Source organism: Ochotona curzoniae, unplaced genomic scaffold (assembly GCF_017591425.1).
Source record: "Ochotona curzoniae isolate NIBS_2020 unplaced genomic scaffold, NIBS_Ocur_1.0 scaffold_1852, whole genome shotgun sequence".
NCBI lineage: Eukaryota > Metazoa > Chordata > Mammalia > Lagomorpha > Ochotonidae > Ochotona > Ochotona curzoniae.
The window spans coordinates 89,591-115,241 of record NW_024467087.1 but is presented as its reverse complement, the minus strand read 5'-3'; the positions used below and the strand labels follow the sequence as shown (position 1 = coordinate 115,241).

At 47.2% G+C, this 25,651-nt stretch overlaps 2 protein-coding genes across 2 annotated transcripts; one reads left to right on the top strand and one right to left on the bottom strand.

Annotated features, from left to right (window-relative positions):
• Positions 1 to 3,273: 3,273 nt before the first annotated feature.
• CETN2 (centrin 2) lies at positions 3,274 to 8,163 on the bottom strand. The gene is made up of 5 exons (XM_040999896.1): positions 8,074 to 8,163; positions 7,040 to 7,198; positions 6,594 to 6,722; positions 4,304 to 4,441; positions 3,274 to 3,879 (listed from the first exon to the last, which is right to left on the bottom strand). The coding sequence occupies exons 1-5, from the start codon at positions 8,074 to 8,076 to the stop codon at positions 3,790 to 3,792; spliced, it is 519 nt and encodes a 172-aa protein (XP_040855830.1). The 5' UTR covers positions 8,077 to 8,163; the 3' UTR covers positions 3,274 to 3,789.
• Positions 8,164 to 8,370: 207 nt separating this feature from the next.
• Positions 8,371 to 24,751, top strand: NSDHL (NAD(P) dependent steroid dehydrogenase-like). Its single transcript, XM_040999796.1, has 8 exons — positions 8,371 to 8,479; positions 13,121 to 13,232; positions 14,889 to 15,047; positions 17,764 to 17,910; positions 19,400 to 19,528; positions 22,266 to 22,408; positions 23,549 to 23,651; positions 24,335 to 24,751. The coding sequence occupies exons 2-8, from the start codon at positions 13,161 to 13,163 to the stop codon at positions 24,674 to 24,676; spliced, it is 1,095 nt and encodes a 364-aa protein (XP_040855730.1). The 5' UTR covers positions 8,371 to 8,479; positions 13,121 to 13,160; the 3' UTR covers positions 24,677 to 24,751.
• The last annotated feature ends 900 nt before the right edge of the window (positions 24,752 to 25,651 follow it).

Genomic DNA, 25,651 nt, shown 5'->3' with positions numbered 1-25,651 from the left:
AAATAAGGAGCCTGACCAGTAAGTACAGGCTGAGCATTTATAGGCTAGTTGGCCTTTTCCCTGGCTGTTCCAGCCTTCCTATATCTTTATCTATGTCTCTGTCTATCTGAAAAGCCAGATGGGAAGCCTGATCAGTGAGGTCCAAGCTGCGTGATTATCAACTAGCTGACCTTTATTAGTCTCTATCTGAACTAATTTTGGGGCTCACAAGCAACCCTGATGGTCGGTGTAAGAGAGGCCTGGGAGCCAAGGCTAGAATAGATAAGAATCAGAGAAAGCTCCTCTCCTGAGCCCAATAGGAGATATACAATCCTTTTATCTCTGAGTACCACCCGGGGCTCCTGGCTGCAGTTCTGATGTCACCAGACCCTATAAGAGGATTTGGGGCTGCTACCATACTGTGTAGGAAATCCAATAGGAAATGCCTGACTCCAGAGTTCTCAGCCTCGGAGGGCATTCATATTCCCTGTGATCTCCTAGGCAGTCGGGATACGGTTCTCCGTGTCCATACTGAAACATCATGTTCTAACTATGAGGCTTCCTGAAGAGTTTATTAACCAAGAAAAACGGTAAAACGCATGTTCTCCCTTGGCTTCCTGGTGACTCTCACCTAGAGCACAATGAGAACTGCCCTGCATTCTCTCTCCATTCTCTCAGCTGCTCTCCCAGCACAGCTCACTGGTCCATTTGCATAAAACTGACTTCTGTGCTCTTCATCACCATCTCTCACACCTCCAAGGCCCACAAGCAAAAACCTCTGTTGCATCCCTTCTCTCCACTCCCCCACCCCCAGTTCCAACTGAACTCTCTTGGTCTTCCTCACTTGAGCCACATCTCCCACCCTGTTAACAGTGCTCTTTTCTGCATCTCCACATATTGGTAGCTTTGTTGCCCTGCCTTCTCTTTCTGATCTAGCTTATAACTCTCTGCTCCAGCTCCACGTGCGCTGACTCAAGCTCCATCCTTGTCACCATTCTCGCGCCCTGAACAACTGCAGGCCCATGTCTGAAAGGCTGCCAGGCACAGACATGGTGAGTGCCTTCTTGTTCCTTTTTTTTTAAGAATTATTTTTATTATTTTTTTATTGGAAAGGCGGATATACAGAGAGGAGAGACAGAGAGGAAGATCTTCCGTCCGATGATTCACTCCCCAAGTGAGCGCAAAGGCCGATACTATGCCGATCCGAAGCCAGGAGCCTCTTCCGGGTCTCCCACGCGGGTGCAGGGTCCCAAGGCTTTGGGCCGTCCTCGACTGCTTTCCCGGGCCACAGGCAGGGAGCTGGATGGGAAGTGGAGCTGACGGGGTAGAACTGGCGCCCATATGGGATCCCGGGGCGTGCAAGGCAAGGACCTTAACCACTGCGCCATCGCGCCATGTTCTTAAGGATAGTACGGCACCTGTCACTCTCCCTCTTCCCTCAAGAAATTCCTAAGATACTCTATTTCAAGTCTGGGAACATTAAACAGGAGGAGGTAAGAATGTTTCCAGACTAGTTAACTCCACCTAACTTCCCACAATGCACACATATTGTAAAACAGCATGTTGAATACCATAAACCTACACAATTTATGCTTGCAAATTAAGACTATTGTTTCAAAGATTGCTTTGCAAGGTTGCTGTTTAGAGCGAAATGAGGGGCAAACCAGTCTTCACCAGCAACAAGGCACCTCTCCAACACCTACTCATCACCCACTCTACAGCCAGGCCCTGAAGCTTCTACTACACTGCAGGGATTCTGAGTCAAGCAACAGTTCTCTCCACGGCACCGAGGAAAGTAGTTGGGTCCAAATGGCTAGCCTCCGGGAGATGCTGGACTCTGTGTAGAATCCACGTGCGAGTCTGGTCTAGGTTCCGTCCCCAAGTATTTGTAAATGCACAGACCCTCTGCTGGAGACTTGACAAAGCCCACAATCTCAGGCCTTTAAGGCCTCAGGATGCCAGGGCATAAGGGTACTCTCCAGGCAGAATTGGCAATTAAAATTCATACAGCATCCTCAAGTAATTCACAATTTCAGATCAACAATGAATAAACAATAGAAAGTCCAAATGCAGGCCTGGCATGGTAGCACAGTGGCTAAATACCTCGCCTTGCACACGCCCGGATCCCATATGGGTGCTGGTTCTAATCTTGGCGGTCCCACTTCCCATCCAGCTCCCTGCCTGTGGCCTGGGAAAGCAGTAGAGGATGTCCCAAAGCCTTGGGACCCTGCACCTAAGTGGGAGAACCCGAATCAGCTCATTGCGGCTGCTCGGGAAGTGAATCATAGGACAGAAGATCTTCCTCTCTGTCTCTCCTCCTTTCTGTATATCTGCCTTTCCCACAAAAAAATAAACCGGGCATGGCATGGTGGCCTAGTGGCTAGGGTCCTCACCTTGGGATCCCATATTGCTGCCGGTTCTAGTCCTGGCAGCTCCACTTCCCATCCAGCTCCCTGCTTGTGGCCTGGCAAGGCAGTGGAGGATGGCCCAAAGCCTTGGGTTCCTGCACCCACATGGGAAACCCGGAAGAGGCTCCTGGCTCCCGGCTTCAGATCGGCGCAGCACCGGCCGTTGCAGTCACTTGGGGAATGAATCATCGGATGGAAAATCATCCTCTCTGTCTCTCCTCCTCTCTGTATATCTGACTTTGCAATAAAAATAAATAAATCTTTAAAATAAATCGTTTTTAAAAAGCCCAAATTTAACATACTTACACTAAAAAAAATGTTGATCTGAAATTCAGATTTGCACAGGTATTTTCACTCCATTAGTTAAATCCACAGGACACTAAGATGCTCCCAGGTTTGAAAACCCTTTCTGTCTCTTTCAACATGTGCATGACTAAACACCTCATCAGTCATATCGTTTTCCACTCTCCTTCTTGGTCCCCACCTAGAGCTGACTTTAACATCATCCACAGGCTCCTCCTGCAGGAAAGCCTGAGTTGGCAAGAGGACAACTATAAGGGCACGTAGCTGAACCCAGCTCCAGGAGATGGCACAAGCAAAGAAACTCGGCTGGCTGCCTGCATCTGACCTCCTGTCAGAGCAGCCTGGCTCTCCCCAACAAGACTGTTTTTCAGACTTAACACTTTGCCAAAATTATCTGCAGGGCATGAAATAGGAATTCTAACAGTTTTATAAACCCTTGGGTTTCCCAAGCAAGAACCATTCATGCCAGGAAATTAGCAAAGGGTTATTCTGGACTTTTGTATGCACCAGGCCATCTTTAATAATCCCTTACAAGATGAACTCACAGTCAAGGCTAAAGAATGCATCCTTAGAGAACAAAAGCTCAGACTAAGAAAGGTTTTATTTTTAAGACAAAACAAGTAGCATTAACATACATCCAAATGCCAATGCAAGACTTCACTGGGTTTTATAAAAGAGAAAACTACTCTCCAGCATTAAGTAGAAACTAGAGCCACTGAAAAAATGACCAGTGCTTCTGGTAACATGGTGCAGCGTGTGCTTGTCTAAGAAGTTGTGCGGTGTGCATCTACGTGAAATACATGACAAGAGCAGAGCACGTCAAAAACGGCAGGCAGGCAATGCTTTAAGACCCTTCTCTCCCCTGCAGTGTGCGCTTGTTCTGCTTTTGAGAACTAAACAAATCAGCAGGTCACTTTGTAAAGAGTATGAAAATCAAAGAACACTTTCAAAGCCTGGAACAGATTAGAGGTCATAACTAAAGCTACACATGGAGTTCAGTGGGGAGAAAATAGTTTGCATTCTCCAAAAGCCAGATTTTACACAATGACAGGCACTAAACCAGTTAGGTGTGCTTGCAGTAGAAAAGACGCCACGTAGCTCAGTAAAGACTGGTCTTCTTCATGATGCGAAGAAACTCCTGCTCATTGACTTCTCCATCTCCATCCCGATCAGCTTCATCAATCATTTCCTGCATGACATGAAGGATTCAGAAAGCATCAACTAATAAAATACACAAAAAGGAGACTATATAATAGGATTTTACCACTGCTAAGCAAACAGACAACTGCAGTCCATCCAAAACATTACAATGACTTAGCTCCCACAAAGTTATTTGAAAGCCAAGTCATATTTTGTCATATGTGTCACCTACAAGGAAGCTTCAAGAGCTTGGCAAGAGGCCCCACCCCAAACCCTAAAACAGTAAGTAAAACTTGGAAACAAGGTCATATGTTTGTCAGACTATCAAGGAAATACTATGTCGCCAGCAAATGGACAAGAGTATAATAGCTTTCTTTAAAAGAAGTTTTCCTAGCAGAGAAAATGAAATACGGAAAAAGTCACAAAGGAACCAAAAGTGCAAAATCAGAGTTCCAGTGTAACAGATGACAAACCTGCAGCTCCTCATCAGTCAGGTTCTCACCCAGCTCCCTGGCCACACGTTTCAGATTTGTGAACGATATCTTCCCGGTTTCATCATCATCAAAGAGCTTGAAAGCTTTCAGGATTTCTTCTTTGCTATCCTTCTCAGACTGAAGAGGCAGAACACAAAACTCATTAGCAGGGAAACACCATGGTGACTCGAGTTTCACAGCCGCACCACTGCCCAGTCACTCCTTCCCTTACAATGGTGCAAGTCAACAAGAGAAAGAACACAATTCGTGGCAACTGCTGTAGACAGCCAGGAACCTGACACTGCAAATTGAAATACTAACCCAAGATACTGCTGAGTGGCTTTGTTCAGAGTTTCCCCCAGTTCCAACACTAAAGAAACCAGGGGACTCAACACTCCATCCTGTACCCACCTCTTCTGGGTGATGACCTTTATACCACAGGTCAACTATCACTCAAGTTAGAAAGAAGATAAATTGAGTAAGATTGTTATTACAAACACAAAAACTTAAACAAGAAAATAGAAAGGAACCCACTCTAAACACTCTACACAAACCATAGAGAAGCTTGATCAGTCTTCAAAATATGGGAGCTATGGGTAGAGTTAAAATTAGAGAATGATGCAGCATTTGGTGCAGCATTTAAAGTCACCACTTGACATGCTTGCATCCTGCAACGAGCGCCTGGTTTCTAGTAATGGCTCTGCTTTCAATTTCAACTTCTTTTTTTTTTTTAAGATTCATTTATTTATTTATTTATTACAAAGTCGGATATACAGAGAGAAGGAGAGACAGAGAAGGAAATCTGTCCGATGATTCACTCCCCAAGTGAATGCAACGGCCGGTGCTGTGCCGATCCGGAGCCAGGAGCCAGGAACTTTCTCCAGGTCTCCCGCATGGGTGCAGGGTCCCAAGGCCTTGGGCCATCCCCAGCTGCTTTCCTAGGCCACAAGCAGGGAGCTGGATGGGAAGTGGAGCTGCCGGGATTAGAACCGGCGCCCATATGGGATCCCGGCATGTTCAAGGTGAGGTCCTTAGCCACTAGGCCACCATGCCGGGTCCCAATTTCAGCTTCTTGATGATGTGTATTCTGAATGTAAAAGATGATGGCTCAAGTAGTTCTGTCCTCTTTACCCATGTGAGAGAGCCAGGAGGAGTTCTGGACTCTGGACTTTGACATGGCTCCACCACAACTGCTGTAGACTGTCCAAGCAATGCACATACTCAGTCTCTCTCTCTCATTCTCACATTCTCTTCCTCTTTCTCTGCTTTTCAAATAAGTTGAATCAATCGATAAAATTATCAAAATGCTTAAGCTGGTGTGACAGGCATCCTCAATGAGAGAAAAGACAGGACTATTTTAGTGATTAGTTCACAGGGAGTTACTGGGGTCCCAAGTACTTTAACAGAAGAGCAACATAACCGAAACAATTAAATCCCAAGAATTCCTAAAACACATGTGCCAATAGCACAAGATAGAGGCTTAATTAAAACAATGTATGAACCAACTTCAAATGTAGCACAGCCTGACCAGGTGTGAAAGAATGCTGAGTCTCCTCATCTCTTAAATCAGTTCCAAAAGAACTCCGTGCGTTGCGTTTAGATCATTTTAAAACAGGGACAGAGGTATGGAGGAGTGACCTGTGTCCTGAGAAACATACCTAGGGCATTCATGGGTTGCCGTTGCTATGGGCGAGGGGAAGAAGGAACATGAGCCACACTGATGAGCCAGGAGGCCAATGAAAGCTCACAGCTTTGCTTAAGTATTGTTGGCTAGCTTGGCGGGGTGCAAGCTTAGATTCTCTCCTTCTTTGGATCCTTTACCAGGGTAACACTTGAGCGACAGGGAAATGGGTCAATGCAACCTTGCAAACACGAAAGAACCATGTCTACACTGCAGCAGAAAGCATGGCTGAAGGCACTGCTCCTCAGGTTGAGCTGCCCAGAATAAAAACTGAAGAGAATCATTTCTAACTTTAAAGTATACAGACCTTGTATTGTCAGAATAAGAAGCAATTAAAAATCATTTGTGTTTCCTGCTTGTGGTTATGACAAAGACTTATCAGCTGGAACAGGACTGTAGCAAAATAAATGACAACGGTGATAGCACTTGTCTGTGGCCTTGAAGAAAGCCACAGAAAATTCAGATAGGCTAAATCTCAGTCAAAAATGCTATCTTCTATCAGGCGAGCTCTCCTATTTTCACTAACTTGACTCCAAAGACTTCGCTTTTCCATCTATACTGACATGATTCATCACTGGGAGAAAAAAAATCTGCTGCCTGCTATCTCACCATTTTCTGCGTCATCACCGTCAAAAAGTCACTGAAGTTCATTTTTCCTGAGCCTTCTTTATCAATTTCACTTATCATTTTCTTGATTTCTTCTTTCTTGGGTTCAAAACCCAGGGCCCTCATTGCCACCTGCAAGGAAACAGGAATGTGTCAATATGCAGACTTAAACCTGGCAGGAGCAAAAATAAGTGTTCAGAAAATTAAGCTAGCATCTGTTTACAATAATGGTAAAATGACTGGGGAACAAACACTGATCTAGCTGATATTTACAATCAGTTTCATTTTGTAATAGTGGTGTAACTAAACACAGGACAACAGATCACAAAATACCCTTCCCTGTTACTTTCTGCAGGAAGGAGAGCAAAAGTGGTAGAACAGTGTCAATGGGAGAACAAGAAAGAAGCAGGACAGAGGCCAAGCAGCATGGCAACAACATGCAGCCTTACCTTGAGTTCTTTAACGTCTATGGTCCCAGTTCCATCAGCGTCAAAGAGGTCAAAAGCTTCCCGGATTTCCTGCTTCTGCTCTTCTGTAAGCTCGGGCTTAGGACTCATCCTTTTTCTCTGGGCACTGGATGCTACGTTTGCCTTCTTAAAGTTAGAGGCCTGTAGACATTATATGAATACATGAACACACTGTTATGTAATACCCACGGTGACAGCCACCTGCATCTCCTTCAAAGCAAATCTGTACTAACCTATCCCGAATTTCTGCTTAGCAAGAGACATAATGGAGCTTATTGCTTTTAAGAACAGAATCTTTCCATGAAACACTGTCCCTTCCTTTTAGTACTGTTTTTACAAGCAGAGATCCCTTGCAGTTCTCGCGCAGCAGCCCGCGTTGGATAGGTAACTGACTGCAGGTAGGCAGCCTCCCTGAGTGCAGCAACAGCCACCAGACTCTCACTTTGCTTCTAATTTGCATGAAGATTATTAGCTTGGTTAGATAACTACCTTGTCTGCATCAAATAATTAAACTCAAACATATTTGGTACATTTATTTCTTCTGCAACATGCGCAAAGCATCTCTGGAATGCCCTATATTTAAATTGCAAAACACGTCTTAATAATCAAAACAGCAAAGCTCTTCCCAGACCGGGATCCGAGAAAGCCAAGACCTGGAAGGGGCTGGAACACTTTTTTTGTTTTGCTTTGCTTTTTTGTTTTTTGGGTTTTTTTGGGGTTTTTTGTTTTGTTTTGTTTTGTTTTTGTTTTGCCTACGGGGCCCTCAAGGGGAGTAGAAAAAGGCAGTGCTCCAGTGACGGGTCGAGGCCCGCCGTGGGTGTCGGGGAGGCAGCGAGAAAACATAGGCCCGACAGGGCGGCTGCCGTGTGTGCCCTATCCTTTCGGGAACGAACATAAAGGTAGGAGCAGTGCGTCAGAAAAGCTAAGCAAGGCGCAAGAGAGGTGGCGTAGCGGGGTTGGGGCCCACGAAGGCTTAGTCCTGGGGCTCAAGGCGGGACAGGGTGGCCAGCACTCACCATAGCCGACGCACTCCGCTGCCCGTTGTTACGGCAACCTACGTACTCAGACTCGGCGCCATTCCCACCTCCCCGCGCGCGCGGCCCTGCTCCCAGTTGGCCGCCGGCTCGCCTCCGGCACTCCCTATTGGCTTAGGGCTGGAGTGGGTAGGGCTAACCTCGCCAAGCCCGGGCCTGGACGCGCGCGGTACGTTGAAGGATGAGACCTCGCCTCATAGGGCGATATCACACCGCGAGCACCTATTGGCTGAGGCGCCGCCAGGCCTAGCCAATCCCCTTGGTGGAGGAAGCTCTGCTGATCCTCGGCTCACAGAGGCGGGGGGAAGAGGGGGCGGACTTTCTCAGGCTGAGTTTGGTGCTGGTGGTGGGTTAAGAGGTCGACCGCGGGACGCCAACGGAAAGCAAGGTAAGAATTGTCGCCTTGCCTTTGGAGGCTAGCCACCTATGTCTGCGACTGGCAGGGCGGGTGAGCGAGAGAGTAAAGCAGGAGGACTGGGTGGGGACGGTTTCTGAGCTAGCCTAGGACTGGGCTAGGAACAGCGTTGTCAGAGACCCTAGGAGACTGTGTGACCTGCCTGTGGCAGCAGGGACTGTACTCATTGGATAGTTGAGACCACGGCAAGGGCAGGGGCATGCTGAAGGACGTCACAAAGCGTGTGACAGCTGGCACATAGACTGGCTGTTTGAGAGTATCCCTGGGCTTGAAGCAGATGAATGCAGCACACCGCAGGAGCAGCCCGGGACGGTGAGTCAGGGTCCTTTGACAACGGACTTTGAAAGACGCGATACTCGTCTCATAGCCTTCTTTCCTTATTTGGTACCTAAACAGCCAGGCAGCCAGAGAGGAGCACTTCGAGCCAAAACATCCTTGTGTGAAAAGTCACAGGAGTTGTGGAAGAAGGATTCCCAGGATGATGGCTGAAGTGGAAGTGTGGGAGCAGAGCTGGAGGATCGAGATGGACCCTCCTGGCGGACTGTGCGTGGCTCAGTCTTCCCCACCTCTTCTCCACCATTGACACTGGTTTAAGGAGGCAGAGAACAGGGCAGAAACTCCCTAGGACACCTGAAGTTGAACAGCCGCCCTTTACCCTCTTGCTCTTTGAAAGTAGGGAACTGGGTTCAAAACTTTATGTTCAGATTTCAGTCTTTCCCTGCCTCCCTCTCTAGCCTCCAAGTCTGATCAGTTCCGCCCATTACAAACCATTCCTTTTGTCTTTGCCCGCCCAGTTGCTCCTCCAATTCTGGCATTCATTATTCACCTCCCGTGTAGTCCTGGGAGGACATCCCACCATGGTCTCACACCCTGCCATGGTATGCCCTCTCTGTTCCCCAAAATGTTCCCCTTTCCCCTGGCTCCCACCAGGATGTGCCTCGAACTTTTGCACCTGCTGTATCCTCTTTCTGCTGATCCTACATCACTTCCTCTTGCTAGTCTTTGTTCTGCTTTTCCGGTGAGGCCACCTGAAGCACCCCATTTGGTACTGCCCTCTCAGTACACACTGTGCTCTCATCTACCATGTTCGTTGCCACTTCACTAGAAAGCATGCTTCCCGAGGGCAGGCGTCGGTGTCCTCATCACTGCGGGTGCTTCAGGGCCTGCTTCAGAGCTGGAGCACAGAGCAGCGTGCTTGAGTGACTGGTGAGAAGGCTCCTGTGCCCCCAAGTGAAAAGCTGCCATAAACAGCTCTGATCAGCTCAACCACTGCCCTTAAACCTGCAGAGGCTGTCCACATCTCAGCTCGAGCAACCTTTTTGATCGGAACGCCCACTTCTGCCTACCACTTCCGGTGGCACACAGTCTCTGCCTGTTTTGGACTTTGCTTCCAGTCTTGCTTCAGATTTGCTGTAGCACAGTTTTGTCACAGTTAGCAGAACGTGCTGGCTCTGTGGTGCTGCTTGCTCCCCAGCCCTTGCCGTGGAGTGTCACACACCTGCACCCTGTCTCACTCACCTGACGTGGCGGCCTGCACTGGCGCTCAGGACTCCTTTTGAACACCGAAATGCGTGCTGGCTTCTCGCTGCTGTATCTCCTGCAGCTTCTGCCTGGCAGTGGCTGAAATCTGGGGTGCTAAACAAGGAAATGAGCAAATGAATGGATGAATGAGGTGACACTCGGATGTTCCTTTACCATTTTCCTTCCCCTGCCCTGGCCCAGTGACTTGTTTGAGCCTCGCAGCAGCTGTGACAGAGACACAGGACGGATGCTGTTCTGAGCATCTGCAGGCTCATGGCCTAGTGGGCCAAGCTGGGAGTGAGGACAAGCATCCTCGTGTGCTCAGTGTTAGGGCAGCAGCTCAACATTCCTGGGAAGAGGCAAAAGGCTTCACTGACGGACAGGGGAGCCAGGCCTCGAGGGAGGAGGAGCTCACTGTGGACAAGGGCCAGGAGGTGTGCCAGGTGGAGGGAGCAGTATGTGCTAACCTCACAGGCATGCCGAGGAGCTTCCAGGTGGCCTGCCGCCAGTTCACACAAGCACATGGCTGGTCTGAAAGGACAAGGTGGAGCTGCATTGCCCTGGCATGGTAACGGCTAGACTGAGGCCTCAGTGATTCGAACCTGTGTGTTTTATCTCCATTATTGCATCTGTGACTTCTCAAAGAGATAGCTTACTTAGGTTTCTATAGGACACCTGCTTTGCAGTGTTTTCTCAAAGAAATGTATCCATGATGGAACTATGTGTCTGTATCAGGCAATTCCTACTCTTTCTACTAGATTTCCAGCCCCCGTCTTCTGCAGGCTTAGTTCCTGACACCAGGAACCCAACAAAACATCTGAGAAATGTTACTTTGCTTTCCATGCTTAGCCAAACACTACAGCTTGGGTGATTTGGGGGAAGCATATCTTGCTTGGTATCTGTCAGCTTTTCCCTGGTTAGGTCCAAGTTGTCTGTTCACAGCCCAAAATGATAAGCTTTTGATGGCTACATCCTGGCTTCCAGCATAGCACTACATGGAAACTGGGGTTGCACAACCTCTTCCTCTATAAAGAAGGAGGGAGCGCCCTTGTTCCTCAGGGTCTGCTTTGGTTCGCTGGTACTGAGTAGGTGCAAACTTGCCCCAGGTGAAAGAAAGAGGAAACAGGGCTCACCCAGTTCTCTGTTCATCAAATCCTGTTAGCAAGCCTCTTCCTCCCATCAGGCATGGAACAGGAGCTTGGGTTTCACCAGTAGAGCATGGCATAATATTCCAGTGTACACAGTAGGTACAGATATGAATTTTTACTGCAGCTTATCATGCTAAAAGAAAATGACTTGAAGAGGCTTTGGATGTGTGAATCTTAACAGTCCACCAGCCCCTACAGTATTGTTCTTTGTAGTCGTCGTTTCAGTAGTTCAAAGGTAGTCTTCTGTACTAGAAAATGTACCATCTTAACTCTTTTTAGGTGGGTAGTTCAGTGGCATTAAGCACATTGACACTGTTTCACAGCCATCTGTCTCCAGAAAGCATCATCATTCCCAACTGAAACTCTGTCCCCATGAAGCAGTAACTCCCCACCCCTCGCCTAGCCATAACACCCACCGTTCAGTTGTTTCTATGAATTTGCCTCCGTGGTGAGTTCAGTCCCTCTGTGCCTGGTTTATTTCACTGAATGTAACTCCCTCTGGAGGGGCAGGGGGTTGGTGCAGCAGAGAACCACATCCCGTGTCACAGTGCCTGCGTTTGAGTCCTGGCTCTACTCCTTTCTTTTGTTGTAAAGATCTGTTTATTTGAAAGGTAGAGTTACAGAGATAGGGAAGGAGAGACAGAGTTTTTCAATCTGCTGATTCACTCCTCAGGTGATCACAGAAGCCAGGTCTGGGCCAAGCTGAAGCCAGGAACCAGAAACTTCTTTAGGATCCGTCACATGGGTGGCAGGAAGGAGCCTGAGGATTGGATCATCTCGCACTGCTCTCCCAGGGTCATTAGCAGGGAGCTGGATCAAACGCACAGCAGCTGGGAGTTGAACTGGTACCCCTGTGGGCTGCCTATACCGCAGTTAGTGGCTAAACTTAGCCACAGCACCAACATTGACTGCACCCTCAGTTGCAGCTTCTTGCCAGTGCACACACCCTGGGAGGCAACGGGTGATGGCTCAAATACTTGGGTCCATGTCCCCTCTGTGATAGACTTGGATTGAGTGCAAGGCTCCTGACTTCAGCCTGGCCCTTCCCTGCCTGTTGTGGACATTTAGAGAATGAACCATGAAAGATTGATTTCTCTCTCTCTCTCTTCTCTGCATTTCTTACTTTCAAATGAAGTGATAACAGATTTTTTTTTACAAATATCTGTAAGGGTCATCCATATTGTCACACATGTCAAAATATTCTTCCTAAGTTGAATAATACTCCACTGTACAAATGGACCCTGTTTTTATCTATCTAGTCATCTATCATTGGGCATTTAGGTTGTATTACCTTGTTGGCTAAAGCAAAGGAAACTGCTATGTACATGAATGCACAAATATCTATTTAAGAAATTGCTTTCAATTTGGAGGGGGAAGAGAGAGATATATACCCAAAAACTGAAAGTGAAATTGCTCGATTATAGGGTAAGTCTATATTGAATTTATTTTAAAATCAGAGCTGTAGTCGGAGAGGGAGTGCAGGATGGCTCTCACTTAACTCAGCAGGGGAGTGCTATGTTCTGTTATGCTCTGCTCATCCCACATCATTATCCTGGGGATGAGCATCACATGCATTTCACTGCTGCAAAGGAAAGTGACTGGAAGTGGAGTTCAGGACTTCACAGGCCTGCCCTGCCACCATGTATGTGGGACCACAAGAAAAATTGATAGTAGTTGAGAGAGTGGGGATAACGGAGTGCAACAAAGGGTATACATGTTGAAATGGATGAATAAGGTTATTTGCCTGACTTCCCTTTCTACCTCTAATCCAAGAATCTGGTAAGTTGTAGGCCCAGCAGTGCCTCTTTCTAAGGGAGCAGCCTACATCACTGAAGTAGCTGTGTGCTGTTTGAGTGGGGAATGGCATCCACCTAGATCGCTACCAGCTAAACACGTGTTGGGTTATACCTCATTCATGTTTCTCTCTATACATGTATTTCCCAAGAGAAAATTTGGTTGCCAGCACCACCATATTTTCAGCTAAAATGGAGCAAGAAGCCAGTGACCCCTTGAAAGACCTGGACACCCAGACACAGTTGACAGAGGATGTTTCCCAAGTAAGTACTGACATAAAAAGACGTCTGTCCAAAATCAGGTAGGACAGTGTCAGCTGCTCACTGCCATTTACCTGTGCACTAAAGCCTAATGTTCTAGCACATGCAGCTACTGTCATTAAGGGATCTCTGAGATGCATGTCCATAGGTCACCTCACTCACCCATCTGGCAGTACCTGTCTACTGGGGCTTTGCTTTGCCCTCATGTGGCTTCCAGAGGGCACTAATCTCTCAGAGAGTAATTGTGGCAACTGCAACGCCCATGAGCCCTACGTAGTGTGGTGAGTCTCAAAGGGAACTTGAAGGAATTCTTGCGCCCAGCCACGGTCAGGCCTCCAGAAGGTTCTGATTCACTGCTAATGAACGTCACCCTTCAAAACCATAATCATAACAAGGCAAAATGTGTTTGTAAGGAATCTTAATAAAGACCCTCAAGAGGCTCCCATGGGCTGTTACCTCATCTGTTTCAGGAGTAGAGCTCTGTGGTTGAAGCTCCTTGTCATCTGTGGTTCACAATTTTTATAAATTAGGCTCTTAATGACACTCAACAGCACCTCCCCCCAAATCTAGATCCTAGTGGTTATAACAAACAGCCATTGTCATCTAGTTTTATACTTTGGATTCTTCAAACTAAGAATTCAGTATTATGGATTTTTTTTCAAGACACATGTTAAGGGCTGCCACTAAAGCCTTACTCCTCTGGTAATATTGCCCGTTGCTCTTCTCAAGGATTGACTTTATAGGAAGTACTAAATTTAAGCTATTCAAGTAAGTGGATACTTTTGTCTTAAGTTGCATATCTGCATTCTGCATAAGAATGCTCCTGACAAAGGCACTTATTACCAAAGCCAAATGTTGGGAACAAAAATAGTGACCAAAAGACAGGGAGGGAAGAAAAGAGTTCCCATCCCTTTATTCTCTTCCCCAAGTACCAGCAACAGTGGGCCTGTGCAGGCCAGGCAGGAGATGGGATGTGAGTCTGGATCTCCGACACAGATGGCAGAGACCCAACTATTTGGGCCCTTACCTTCTGTTTCCCAGGGTGTACATTAGAAAGAGGCTGGTATGAGGAAGACTGACTCCATCAAGACAGTCTTAGATGGCCAGGTTGAGGCAAGAAGGGCTTTGTTGGTGAGCCCGGAATACATGGCATCAGTCCCATCATGTCAGAGAGGAAACAGCATTGACATTGTCCAGTAAGTCCGAGACTGCTGGTGACGTCAGGCACGGGCTTTCAAATGGTGCTGTTTTTGTTTTGACTTAGAGAAGTGCCCAAGAATTAGATGTTGATGTTGAAAGTGGGAAAGCACCACATTCCTGTGCTTTTGAAGACTGGACAGTTTTGATCACAGACCATTTCATTTCCTTTCACCAAATAACTCAAAGCATGGCTCTTGTCCTGGAATCCAATCAGTCAATCCCAAGGTAGTTTGCTCTCTCTCTCCCAGCCTGATCCCAGGGAAGAAGGTTGCACTGGTGACTGAATACTAGGATTCTTTTATAGAAATGGAAGTGTTATATTGCCAACATGGCTCGGAAAGTTTTCAGCAAAAATCAGTGCCTGCCAGTGCAGGGACTCTTGACATGTTAAGTCTGGGATCTTCACAGCTTCCAGTTCTCATGTTTCTGGTCTTGTCCACCATTCCTCTCTTTCTGCAGGCCAAGAAATGCACAGTGATTGGAGGCTCTGGATTCCTGGGGCAGCACATGGTGGAACAGCTACTGACAAGGGGCTACACTGTCAATGTTTTTGATATCCGCCAAGGATTTGATAATCCCCAGGTGCAATTTTTTCTGGGTGACCTCTGCAGCCAACAGGTAATGGATCGTGCAGCCTTGCTGATTACCGAAAGACCCCAGAAGAGAAACCATGATACTTCTTATGTTCAGAAGTCAGCTAAGTTGTTTGAAAAAAACACAATGCTTTATCTTGAAAATTTTTAATGTTATAGCAAAGCGGGACTGGCATTGTGATGTAGCAGCTTGAGCATCTACATGCTGTGCTGGCATCACATACGGGCCCCAGTGTAACACCCAGCTGTTCCACTCTTTCTTTCTGGCTCCAAGCTGCTGTGCCCACGAAAGCAGCTGTATATGGCCCAGGTCCCTGGGGTCTTGCACCCATCCAGAAGACCTGGACGAGGCTCCTGGCTCCTGGCTTCAGCCTGGCTCATCCCCAGCTGTTGCAGCCATTGGTGAATAGGCTGACAGATGAAAGTGCTCTCTGTCTCTCCCTCCCTCTCTTCTCTGTAACTCTGCCTTTCAAATGATTAAAAAAGTATGTTTTTTAAAGACATTGTGGTAAAGAACTGAACAACAGCCTCCACATCCTCATTCCTCCTCGGAAAGCTTTAAGTTCAGTGTTGCAGCTGCTCAGTTCTGCTGCGGTAATGTAGAAGCAGCCATGGTAAGTGCTTAAAGGAACAGATGCGGCTATATGTCACTCAAACTTACCACAGAAGTTTTAACAAGCAGGTTTTGGGGGATGCAGTGTTCCAACTGCTGTGCCAGGACATTTACTCAAAAAGACAAGGGCTGGACCACAAGGCATTCGTTTTTAAAAAGATTTATTTGTTTTTATTTGAAAAGCAGAATTAAAGAGAGAGAGAAGGAGACACTGAGAGAGCGAGCTCTTCTGTCCTCTGGCTGACTGCCAATCCAAAGCCTCCAGGTCTCCCACGTGGGTGCAGAGTCCCAAGGCTTTGGGCCGTCCTCCACTGCTTTCCCAGGCCACAGGCAGGGAGCTGGGTGGGAAGTGGAGCAGCCAGGATACAGACTGGTGCCCATATGGGATCCTGGCGCATGCAAGGCTAGCACTTTAGCCACTAAGCTACCACGCCGGGCCCCTCTTCTTTTTTTTTTTTCTTAATTGAGCCAGAATTCATGTGCCATACATTTCATATGTTTAAAATGTACAGTTCAGATAACCTCAAAGTTGTATAATTATTCCACATTGTTTAATTCCAGACGATTGTCATTGCCTATAAAGGAAATCCTGTTTCAATTCCCTGTCCCTCTTACCCCAAAGCCCTGGAAACTACTCAACTGCTTTCTGTCTCTGAATTTGCCTGTTAGTGACATTTCGTAACAATAGAATCATATAATAGGTTACACATAATCTAATTTCTTTCACTTTGCACAACATTTGCAAGTGTCATGCATGTTGTAAAGGTTTTACTATTTGGAATTGTATTACATGTTGCCAAATTTTTCGACCCAACTGCTCTGTCAGTCTTACATTCACATCAGCAGTGGGACCCGAAGAGACTCCAGGCTCCTGGCTTCTAGCTCCTAGCTCATGGCTTCAGATCAGTTTAGCTCCAGCCATCATCTGGGAAGTGAACCAAACCAAGCTTGCAGGCATCTAGGGAGTCAGTCTCTCTTCCCCTATTCCACCCTGTATCCCTCTTTGCCTCACAAAATTTAGAAAAATTTGAAACTTAAAATGGCTCTAAATGATGTAATGTGGATAATTGAGGAAATTTGAAAATAGGATGCTCTCATCCAATAATTATTCTTTTAGAATTCTTGAGTGTGAACATTGTTTCCTGGTTATTCATGATAATATATTTGTTCTTAGGAAATGCCTGATAAAGAGTTTAGAACCAAAGTGGCTTCTAAACGGAATCACCTGTGGAGAGAGAGACAGGGACACAGGTGAGATGTCAGTTGGCAAATCTAGGCAAGTCAGTCATGGTCGTCTTACTTCCAGTGACAACCATGAATTATAACTAGATCCTATTACTGCATTAATATTTAGCAAAATGGTGACATGCTGTCATTCTCTTCATTTAGTACCTCAAATGTTTGTACCATATGTACATTTTATATGATTCTTTCTCTGTTGACCAGTTTCTTTAAAAAGCTCTGTGTCCTCACTCGTGATCAAAGTGTTCCCTTTTTCTCCAGTGGGAGCTTGCTTATGCTGACTGAGTCACTTGAACAGGACCGCAGTAGTCTAGGGGAGCTTCCTTCCTTCCTCTGGTCCTGCGTCCTCTGTGGCCAAAAACTGCAGTCCGCAATTTTGACAGGAGGTCCGCTTCCTTTTGGCAGTAAGTTAAATATGCCTGTTCTTAAATCTTCAGGCTGCTGTGCCATACCTAAGTTAATAGCGAGAATACAGCTCTACCTGGCCATTTCCAGTGTCTTTCAGGATTGTGGCACTTGGGTCACACAATTTGTAACCTGTATCTGTAAGCTTGCCAGAGAATTTCACCCTCATCCCTGCCCCAGGTATCCCAAATACCTACGGCCAGCGGTCTGTCCAGATCCCACAGATTTGTCAGACCCCCAAACTCCCTTTTTATTGGGGACTTATTAAGAGAGCGGGGCAGCAATTAAAGGAACAACTTAGTTTCTAGTCTGTGTACCTCTGTGTTACTTGCGTCTTTTGCAGGAATGTGTTTCCATGTCACTTGAAGAATTATGGAAAGGCAAGCAGGCCTGCAAGCCACACTTTGTCAGAAAGTGAGAATGTGAGAGGACCAGCATCCTGTTCAAAGCCAGAGTGGTTATTTTGTCTTTGCTTTTCCAGGACCTGTACCCGGCTCTGAAAGGTGTAAACACCGTTTTCCACTGTGCATCACCCCCGCCATCCAGTAACAACAAGGAACTCTTTTATATGGTGAATTACCTTGGCACCAAAAATGTCATTGAAGCTTGCAGAGAGGCTGGAGTTCAGGTAGGGAGAAAACTGGAGTGAGTGCTGTCAGGAACATGGCCGGGTGGGGAGCAGGCAGGGGTGCTCCTTCTTGCCTTCCTGGGTGGCTAGGGTTGCTTCTCTGAGTTCCTGAAGGGCCACTTGCTGGGACCCTGGGCTTGTCCTGTTCTCTGTGCACATGGATCACAGGAGGCTCTGAAGGGTTTATTAGTCTGATTAAAAAGTTGCAGGGTTCAGATATTCCTTATGTTTATTATTATGATAAAGTTATATATCACACAAAATTTACTATTTTACTCATTTTTTAAAGATTTATTTATTTTTATTGGAAAAGCAGATTTATAGAGAGGAGAGAGGAAGAACTTCCATCCGCTGATCCACTCCCCAAATGGCCACAATGAGCAGAGCTGAGTCAATCTGAAGCCATGAGCTAGCAGCTTCTTCCGGGTCTCCCGCACAGGTGCAGGGGCCCAAGGCTTTGAGCTGTCTTCTTCTGCTTTCCCAGGCCACAAGCAGGGAGCTGGATGGGAAGTGGAGCTGCCAGGACATGAACCAGGTCCCATTTGAGGTCCCAGCATATGAAAGGCAAGGACCCCAGCAACTAGGCCACCTCACTAGGCCCCTATTTACTCATTGCTAGTGTATGGCTCAGTGACACTAAACTATTCGCATCGTTTTGCAGCCATCACCACCGCCTGTGTCAAGATCTTTTTCTTCATCCCAAACTGAAACTCTATCCCTAGTAAACAACCTCCCTCTGCCCCTGGTACCCACCTTCCCTCTCTATCTCATTGAATTTGACTGCTTTCATGAGGACAACATTTCTTCAGAATTATTCTACTACGGGCCCAGTGTGAAGGCTCGGTGGCTAAATCCTCACCTTGCATGCACTGGGATCTCAAATGGGTGCTGGTTTGTGTCCCAACTGCTCCACTTCCCATCCAGCTCCCTGCCTGTGGCCTGGGAAGGCAGTCGATGATGGCCCAAAGCCTTGGGCCCCTGCACCTGCATGGGAGACCCGGAAGAGGTTTCTGGCTCCTGGCTTCAGATTGGCTCAGCTCCAGCTGTTGTGGCCACTTGAGGAGTGAACCAGCAAACTGTCTCTGTCTCTCCTTTTCTCTGTAAATCTCCTTTTCCAATAAAAAGAAATAAATCCTTAAAAAGAAGAATTATTCTACTCTCATAAATACTCTGCCAGCACATGCTATGTGAGCTGTTCTTTCTCCTTGGAGAATCACCACCATAGTGAAATACTGTGAAAGGTTCTCCTGCCCCTGAATGTAATGAGATTTTTAAAGTGTTTTAGAATGTGAGAATATAATGTGTCTGGAGGTCGCATAGCTACAGAAGGTGGTGATCTTGGGATTATTTTAAGAAGATGTGTCACCAAGTGATTTGTACAGTGCCTTATATGGGAAGCTACTGGCGAGATGCCGTCTCATTCTCTTTCATCGATGATTGTTGGTCAACTGGGATAGCAGTAATTCCGGATTTTGTCTTCCCCTACCAGAAACTCATCTTAACCAGCAGTGCCAGCGTCGTCTTTGAAGGTACCGACATAAAGAATGGAACTGAAGACCTGCCTTATGCCATGAAACCCATAGATTACTACACCGAGACTAAGATCTTACAGGAGAGAGTACGTATCTTACAGCTAATCGATTGGGTGGCCATCCTAAGGGTATATATTCTTTTTTTAAATATTTTTAAAATTTATTTTCATTGGAAAGTCAGATTTATAGAGAGAAGGAGAGACAAAGAGAAAGCTCTTCCATCTGCTGGTTTACTCCCCAAGTAGGTGAAGCCAGGAGCCAGGAGCTTCTTCCAGGTCTTCCATGCAGGTGCAGGGTCCCAAGGCTTTGGGTTCTTCTCTGCTGCTTTCCCAGGCCACAAACAGGGAGCTGGAAGGCAAGTGGAGCAGCCAGGACATGAACTGGTGCCCGTATGGGATCCCAGTGGTTGAAAGACAAGGACTTTAGCCACTAGGCTACCATGCCCTACCTAGGGTATATATTTTTAAGAAAACTATTTGTAAGAAAATAAGAACTCAGTGAGGCCAAATACTACTTTGAATGTTTCCCAGGAACTGCCCTGTCTAAGCTTCACAGTGGTCCTGGAAGGTAGGCGCTAGTAGTTACTGCAGATGAGGATACTGAAGTTTGTCTTCATGGCCTGTGTGTCTAAACAGCCTGCCATACGGACTCACTTGCAGGCTGTGGACATCAGAAACTAGGGGCAATTTCTGATGGTTCCCAGCATGTAGACACTACTCTGGCTGAACATACCTTCCTAACAGTATTCTTGCCTTCTCTAATTTTGAAAAATAAACAACAGAAGGATTTGGCTTTGCTTCAAGGAAAAATCCTTTTCCACTTAGCAAACCAGCATCCTCAAGGGGCACCTGAGTTTTGGGTGGCTTTGGATTCACCAGCAGTCTGGGTGGAGTAGTAGCCACTGTGCGTCCAGGCTGTCGGAGTTCTGGTGACCCTGCTGGCTGCTGGCTCCAAGAACAGACTGTTAATGCCCCAGGGTCTACCTGAGCTACAGACAACTTGCCTTACCTAGGCTGCTGTGAGCTTTCCGCACCCAGGTGTTTGCAGCACACTGTGCCCACTTAGGTCTCGGCCAGTTCAAAGTAGACTGGAGCTTAGCACCCAACTGGCTGCCTGTGTTGTTGCCTGTGTCTTCAACTCAGAAGGTCCAGCAGAACTGCTCCATAGGGCGTGAGGGCCTCTGAATACCAGGGAGTGGAGGCCTGACCTTTACAAGCTAGAATTGAGTTTCCTGCTATGCTATCCTACTTCTCGGAGCTCCCACTTACTCAGATTAGTCCCAAGGAACAGGAGAGCCTTCTCTGGGCCCTGCAAGAATTTTTGTCACCTGAAGACCCTGTGCAACCTCATCCAAGGTGCCTGTGAATCCCTTAGACCCAGAGGTTCCAGGTGAAGTCAGACTATATGTATCTCAGTTTTAATGACTTGTAAGTGCACAACTGGAAATTGACAGTGCCTATAAATGACTGCAGACTCCAACAGTAATTCACCAGGAGTCTCCTTTCAGCCAGGATCAGCAGCTGCTTTTGGCTTCATTCTGATCATTGACATCCTTACTGATAATGAGCCAAAGGTGACACTGATCTAGGAATTGACCAGTAGCTTAAAATTGCTAGATCGAGGGCCCGGCGCGGTGGCGCAAGTGGTTAAAGGTCCTCGCCTTGCACGCCCGGGATCCCATATGGGCGCCGGTTCTAATCCCGGCAGCCCCGCTTCCCTTCCAGCTCCCTGCCTGTGGCCCGGGAAAGCAGTCGAGGACAGCCCAAAGCTTTGGGACCCTGCACCCGCGTGGGAGACCCTGAAGAGGCTCCTGGCTTCGGATCGACATAGTATCGGCCATTGCGCTCACTTGGGGAGTGAATCATCGGATGGAAGATCTTCCTCTCTGTCTCTCCTCTCTGTATATCCGCCTTTCCAATGAAAAAAATAATAAAAATAAATCTTTTAAAAAAAAAATTGCTAGAACGAAACATGCACAAGCATTTTGACACCCTGGAAAAGAAGTCCCTGGTCATATGATACAGTAGTTAATGATCCATGTACAGGTACTGAAGCAGTCAACTTGAGTCATCTTGTCTAATCAGTGTATTACACTGTCAGGTTAGGTACCATTCTGATTTATGTTTCTTGTCTTTAGTGAAAATATAACCAGTGCTTCAGGAAGTTGTGCTTTTGTTTATTTTGTTTTACTGTAGAGACAATGACTGTTTTTCTTTAAAGTTACATGTCACTTACTGATCAGGAGACATTCTAAAAGATGCATCATTGGCAATTTTGTCACCATACATACATCATAGAGAACTGTTGCACAAATCAAGGCAGCTACAACATAGCTTGGTGATGTAACATTACGTATGGGACCACTGTGGTCCATGTTGTGCAGCTTGTAGCTATGCTTGGAGTTCCTGAGTACTACTGTGGCATACACTTTGGCAGTGGCAGCCCCACCGAAGGCTCATGACTGACCAGCTTGCGAACTTCACCTCTTTCACACAGACTTCAGCCAAGGCACAACTTCTGGCTGCACTTACGTATTTAGCTTTTGCAGCCAAGCTCTAGGCTTTCTACTTGAGCTGTCTGGTTTTCACCCAACTGTCTCCTGCATTTGCAGATTGTGGAGGATGGGTGAGATAAAGAGGTGGCTCAGAATTATGCCAGTGGCTAATGTGAGTTGCAGCCCAAAGCATTGTGCTGTCCAGTGGCTTGCAAGTCAACAGAGTGCATCACTCTGTCCCCAGGAGGGGTACGCTGCCAGTGAGGGAATGTCGTGCCTCAGATCCAGGAATCTGCATTGAGCACACTCCTTCTGTTTCTCTTCTACAGGCAGTTTTGGATGCCAATGATCCTGAGAGGAATTTCTTAACCATAGCCATCCGCCCTCATGGCATTTTCGGCCCCAGGGATCCCCAGTTGGTCCCCATCCTCGTTGATGCAGCCAGGAATGGCAAGATGAAGTTTATGATTGGGTAGGTTCATCCCATCTGCTCTTCTCCATACCTCCCTGATTGGTGGAGAACAGAATCATTCATATTCATGGAGCACTTTGTCAGCAGCCAAGCAGCGTTTTTCCTTGTTTCTTACGTGACTATTTTGTACATCCAGCTACTGTAATGAAATACCTGAGATGAGGTCATTCATAAACAACAGAAATGTATCTCTTACAGTTCTGGGTCATGGTGCCAGTGCATTTGGTGTCTAGTGAGGGCCCACTCCTTTTAGATCCTGCCTGCATGTGTCCTCAAGTAGTGCAAGGGGTAAACATTCCTGCGAGTCTCTGATACAATGATGTTAATCTTATTGAGGGGCTCATGAATCACCTGTTGATGATGCAAAGCCCCCTACTTCTTAATTCCAACAAATTAAGAATTAGGATTGTAATGTACAAATGGAGGCCAGAGAGGTACAAACAATGTAAACTATAGCAGTGACCTCTGCTGCCCTCTGAATTTATTTCCCAGGGTTGTCATAAAAACTCAACACAAACTTAGTGCCTAAAAATAACAAGTTGTTCAGGAAGCCAGAATGAAGCTGTTGGCAGTGTTTGTGTCTTCTAGGCTGTGAAGGAGAGTCTGTCCCATGCCTCTGGGGTTGCTTATTGATGCATTGCTCCTATCTCTGCCTCTAGGTTCACAAACTGTATTTATGAAAGGATACCAGTCAGGTTACATTAAGGGCCCAACCCACTACAGTAACATTCCAATTTAATTCCACCTGCAATGATCCCATTTCCAAATATGGTCACACTCATTAGTTCCAAAGGCACAGGAGTTTGGGGAAGACACTGTCAACCACACTACACCCTCTCAGCTAAACTGGGAAACTATCTGTGTCCTTGTGGGCCACACTCACGTGATAGGGGTGGGCCAGAGCACCAGGCCTTCAGATCCATTGGTCCTTAAAGTACTCCACTACCTTGAATGCCCCAAGAGTTGCAGCTAGTGCATGTTTTTAGCTATTGCAGTCATCCAAGTGTGCCAGAGGCACAGCCAAGGCAGGTGGTAACCACCATGCAGGGAGCAGTCTCAGATACAAAGGCTTGAGGGTGCCCTTGGCCCAACATTCATTGGCTTGTAGCATAAACTAACCCATTCCTTGTGCATGTGCAGAAATGGGAAGAACTTGGTGGACTTCACCTTTGTTGAGAATGTGGTCCATGGACACATTGTGGCTGCAGAACAGCTCTCGAACGATGCGCCCCTTGGTGGGCAGGTAAGGTGCCTGCCTCATCCAGCCCCTTCATGTTTGCTTAATAATCTTGTTTTTTTTCTCCCTGGCATGGGATTGGCTTTTGTCCTGGTGCCCTGGTGTCATGGTAGGTCCACTTTAGGGCCTCCTTGGGCAGAGGTTAATGTCCTCTTGGAGCAAATATGTATCATGCCAGATCACATGATTTGAGCAACCCAAATTGGGGAGCTGATTAGCTTGGTTGTCTTTTATTCTGCCAGACCCCCATTGCATCCAAGATAAAATTAGTTTTATCTGTCATGATTGTCAATTCATAAATTAACAAATGCGACTTCCTGAGTGCAGTGTTAGCTTCACTTAAAGCTCTGGCCCATGGGTACAGCTGTCATCACCCTCCCTCTCTGCCCCTTAATGCAGCTCACTTGCCAGGGCTGGAATCACATCCCAGGAAACACTGTGACAGTTGAACATGTGAGGATGTAGTCTGCATGGGCTTAATGTACACCTCAGGGTTGGGTTGGGCTGGCCTGCAAAAGAGCTTGGCTTTGGTAGGTAAGGAGGCACAGAGTGGCCAGTGATTTCCCCAGTCCTACACTGCACAAGCTGCCTGGGGTTGAGTTCCAAGTTCCGAGTGCTACATGCCCGCCACACCCCGACCCCTACCCCACAGCTGGTGAAGTGTTCCTAACATCTTATTCTCTTACCAGGCCTTTCACATTACCAACGACGAACCCATCCCTTTCTGGACTTTCCTGTCCCGCATCCTGATAGGCCTCAATTATGAGGCCCCCAAGTACCACATTCCCTACTGGGTGGCCTACTACTTGGCCCTACTCATGTCACTGCTCGTGATGCTCATCAGTCCGATTGTCCGACTGCAGCCCACATTCACCCCGATGCGTGTTGCACTGGCTGGCACATTCCACTACTACAGCTGTGAGAAAGCCAAAAAGGCTCTGGGCTATCAGCCCTTGGTCACCATGGACGACGCTATGCAGAAGACCGTGGAGAGCTTCCAGCACCTGCGCAGGAGCAAGGGAAGGGCCTAAGACTGAGCTCTCACATAGCGCCCCCTGCCCAGTAACTCTCCCAGGCAGGCCAATGAACTAACGTCTTCCAAATCAGTGTTGCGTGTGTGTGACTCCTTGCGGTGGTTTGACAAAAGCCCATGAGCCCCTTCTGGGGGAAAAAACTGACTATGAGGGCGGCCAAAGCCAAACACATGCCTCCTTCCTGGTTTTCAATTTCCTAAACAGGCAGTTTCACAGCCTACTGTTTTCTTCTCATTCTTTCTCTTTTCTGGGTTTCTTAGCACAGAGACCACTGTAAAGTCACCCATTTCATTTCAGTGTCTTTTACCTAGTCAAGGAAGCCCTACATAGGGTAGAGACAACTCATGCCATTTGAGGTTAGGTAACCCAGTTTATTTCCATGCGAACCAGTGCTAGCTTAGAAACCACTAGACTATTGAAGGAACTGGATCCTGAAAGTATACTAAACTTTCCTGTTGGTATGCCCATCCCCACACCAGTTTCCCTTTATCAGTGACAAGGTAAGGATGTGGCCCAGTGACATACTCTGTTAGACATTTAGTTCCCTCCCCAATGTGGGAACTCGAGCCGGTTGACAGTGACCGCAATGGCCGGAGCTATGTCAATCCGAAGCCAGGAGCCAGGAGCTTCTTCTGGGTCTCCCACGCGGGTGCAGGGTCCCAAGGCTTTGGGCCATCCTCGACTGCTTTCCCAGGCCACAAGCAGGGAGGTGGATGGGAAGTGGAGTTGCCGGGATTAGAACCAGCACCCATATGGGATCCCGGCACGTTCAAGGTGAGCACTTAAGCCGCTAGGCCACTGAGCTGAGCCCTGTTTTGTTTTTTAAAGAATTAGAATCAGAGTTGCAGAGAGAGCTCTTCCATCCATTGGTTCGCTCCCTGGATAGCCGCAATGGCCAGCATTGAGTCAGGCTGAAGCAAAGAATTTGATCCAGGTCTTCCACAGGGGTAGCAAGGGCCAAAATATCTGCTG

Excerpts from the sequence above, each read along its gene's own strand:
- NSDHL (XM_040999796.1), top strand. The coding sequence starts at position 13,161 with ATGGAGCAAGAAGCCAGTGACCCCTTGAAAGACCTGGACACCCAGACA. Across the intron at positions 17,911-19,399 it reads GCAGAGAGGCTGGAGTTCAG|AAACTCATCTTAACCAGCAG; the intron begins GTAGGGAGAAAA and ends TTCCCCTACCAG. Across the intron at positions 19,529-22,265 it reads CTAAGATCTTACAGGAGAGA|GCAGTTTTGGATGCCAATGA; the intron begins GTACGTATCTTA and ends TCTCTTCTACAG.
- CETN2 (XM_040999896.1), bottom strand. Across the intron at positions 6,723-7,039 it reads TAGACGTTAAAGAACTCAAG|GTGGCAATGAGGGCCCTGGG; the intron begins GTAAGGCTGCAT and ends GTTTCCTTGCAG. Across the intron at positions 4,442-6,593 it reads CGGTGATGACGCAGAAAATG|TCTGAGAAGGATAGCAAAGA; the intron begins GTGAGATAGCAG and ends CTGCCTCTTCAG.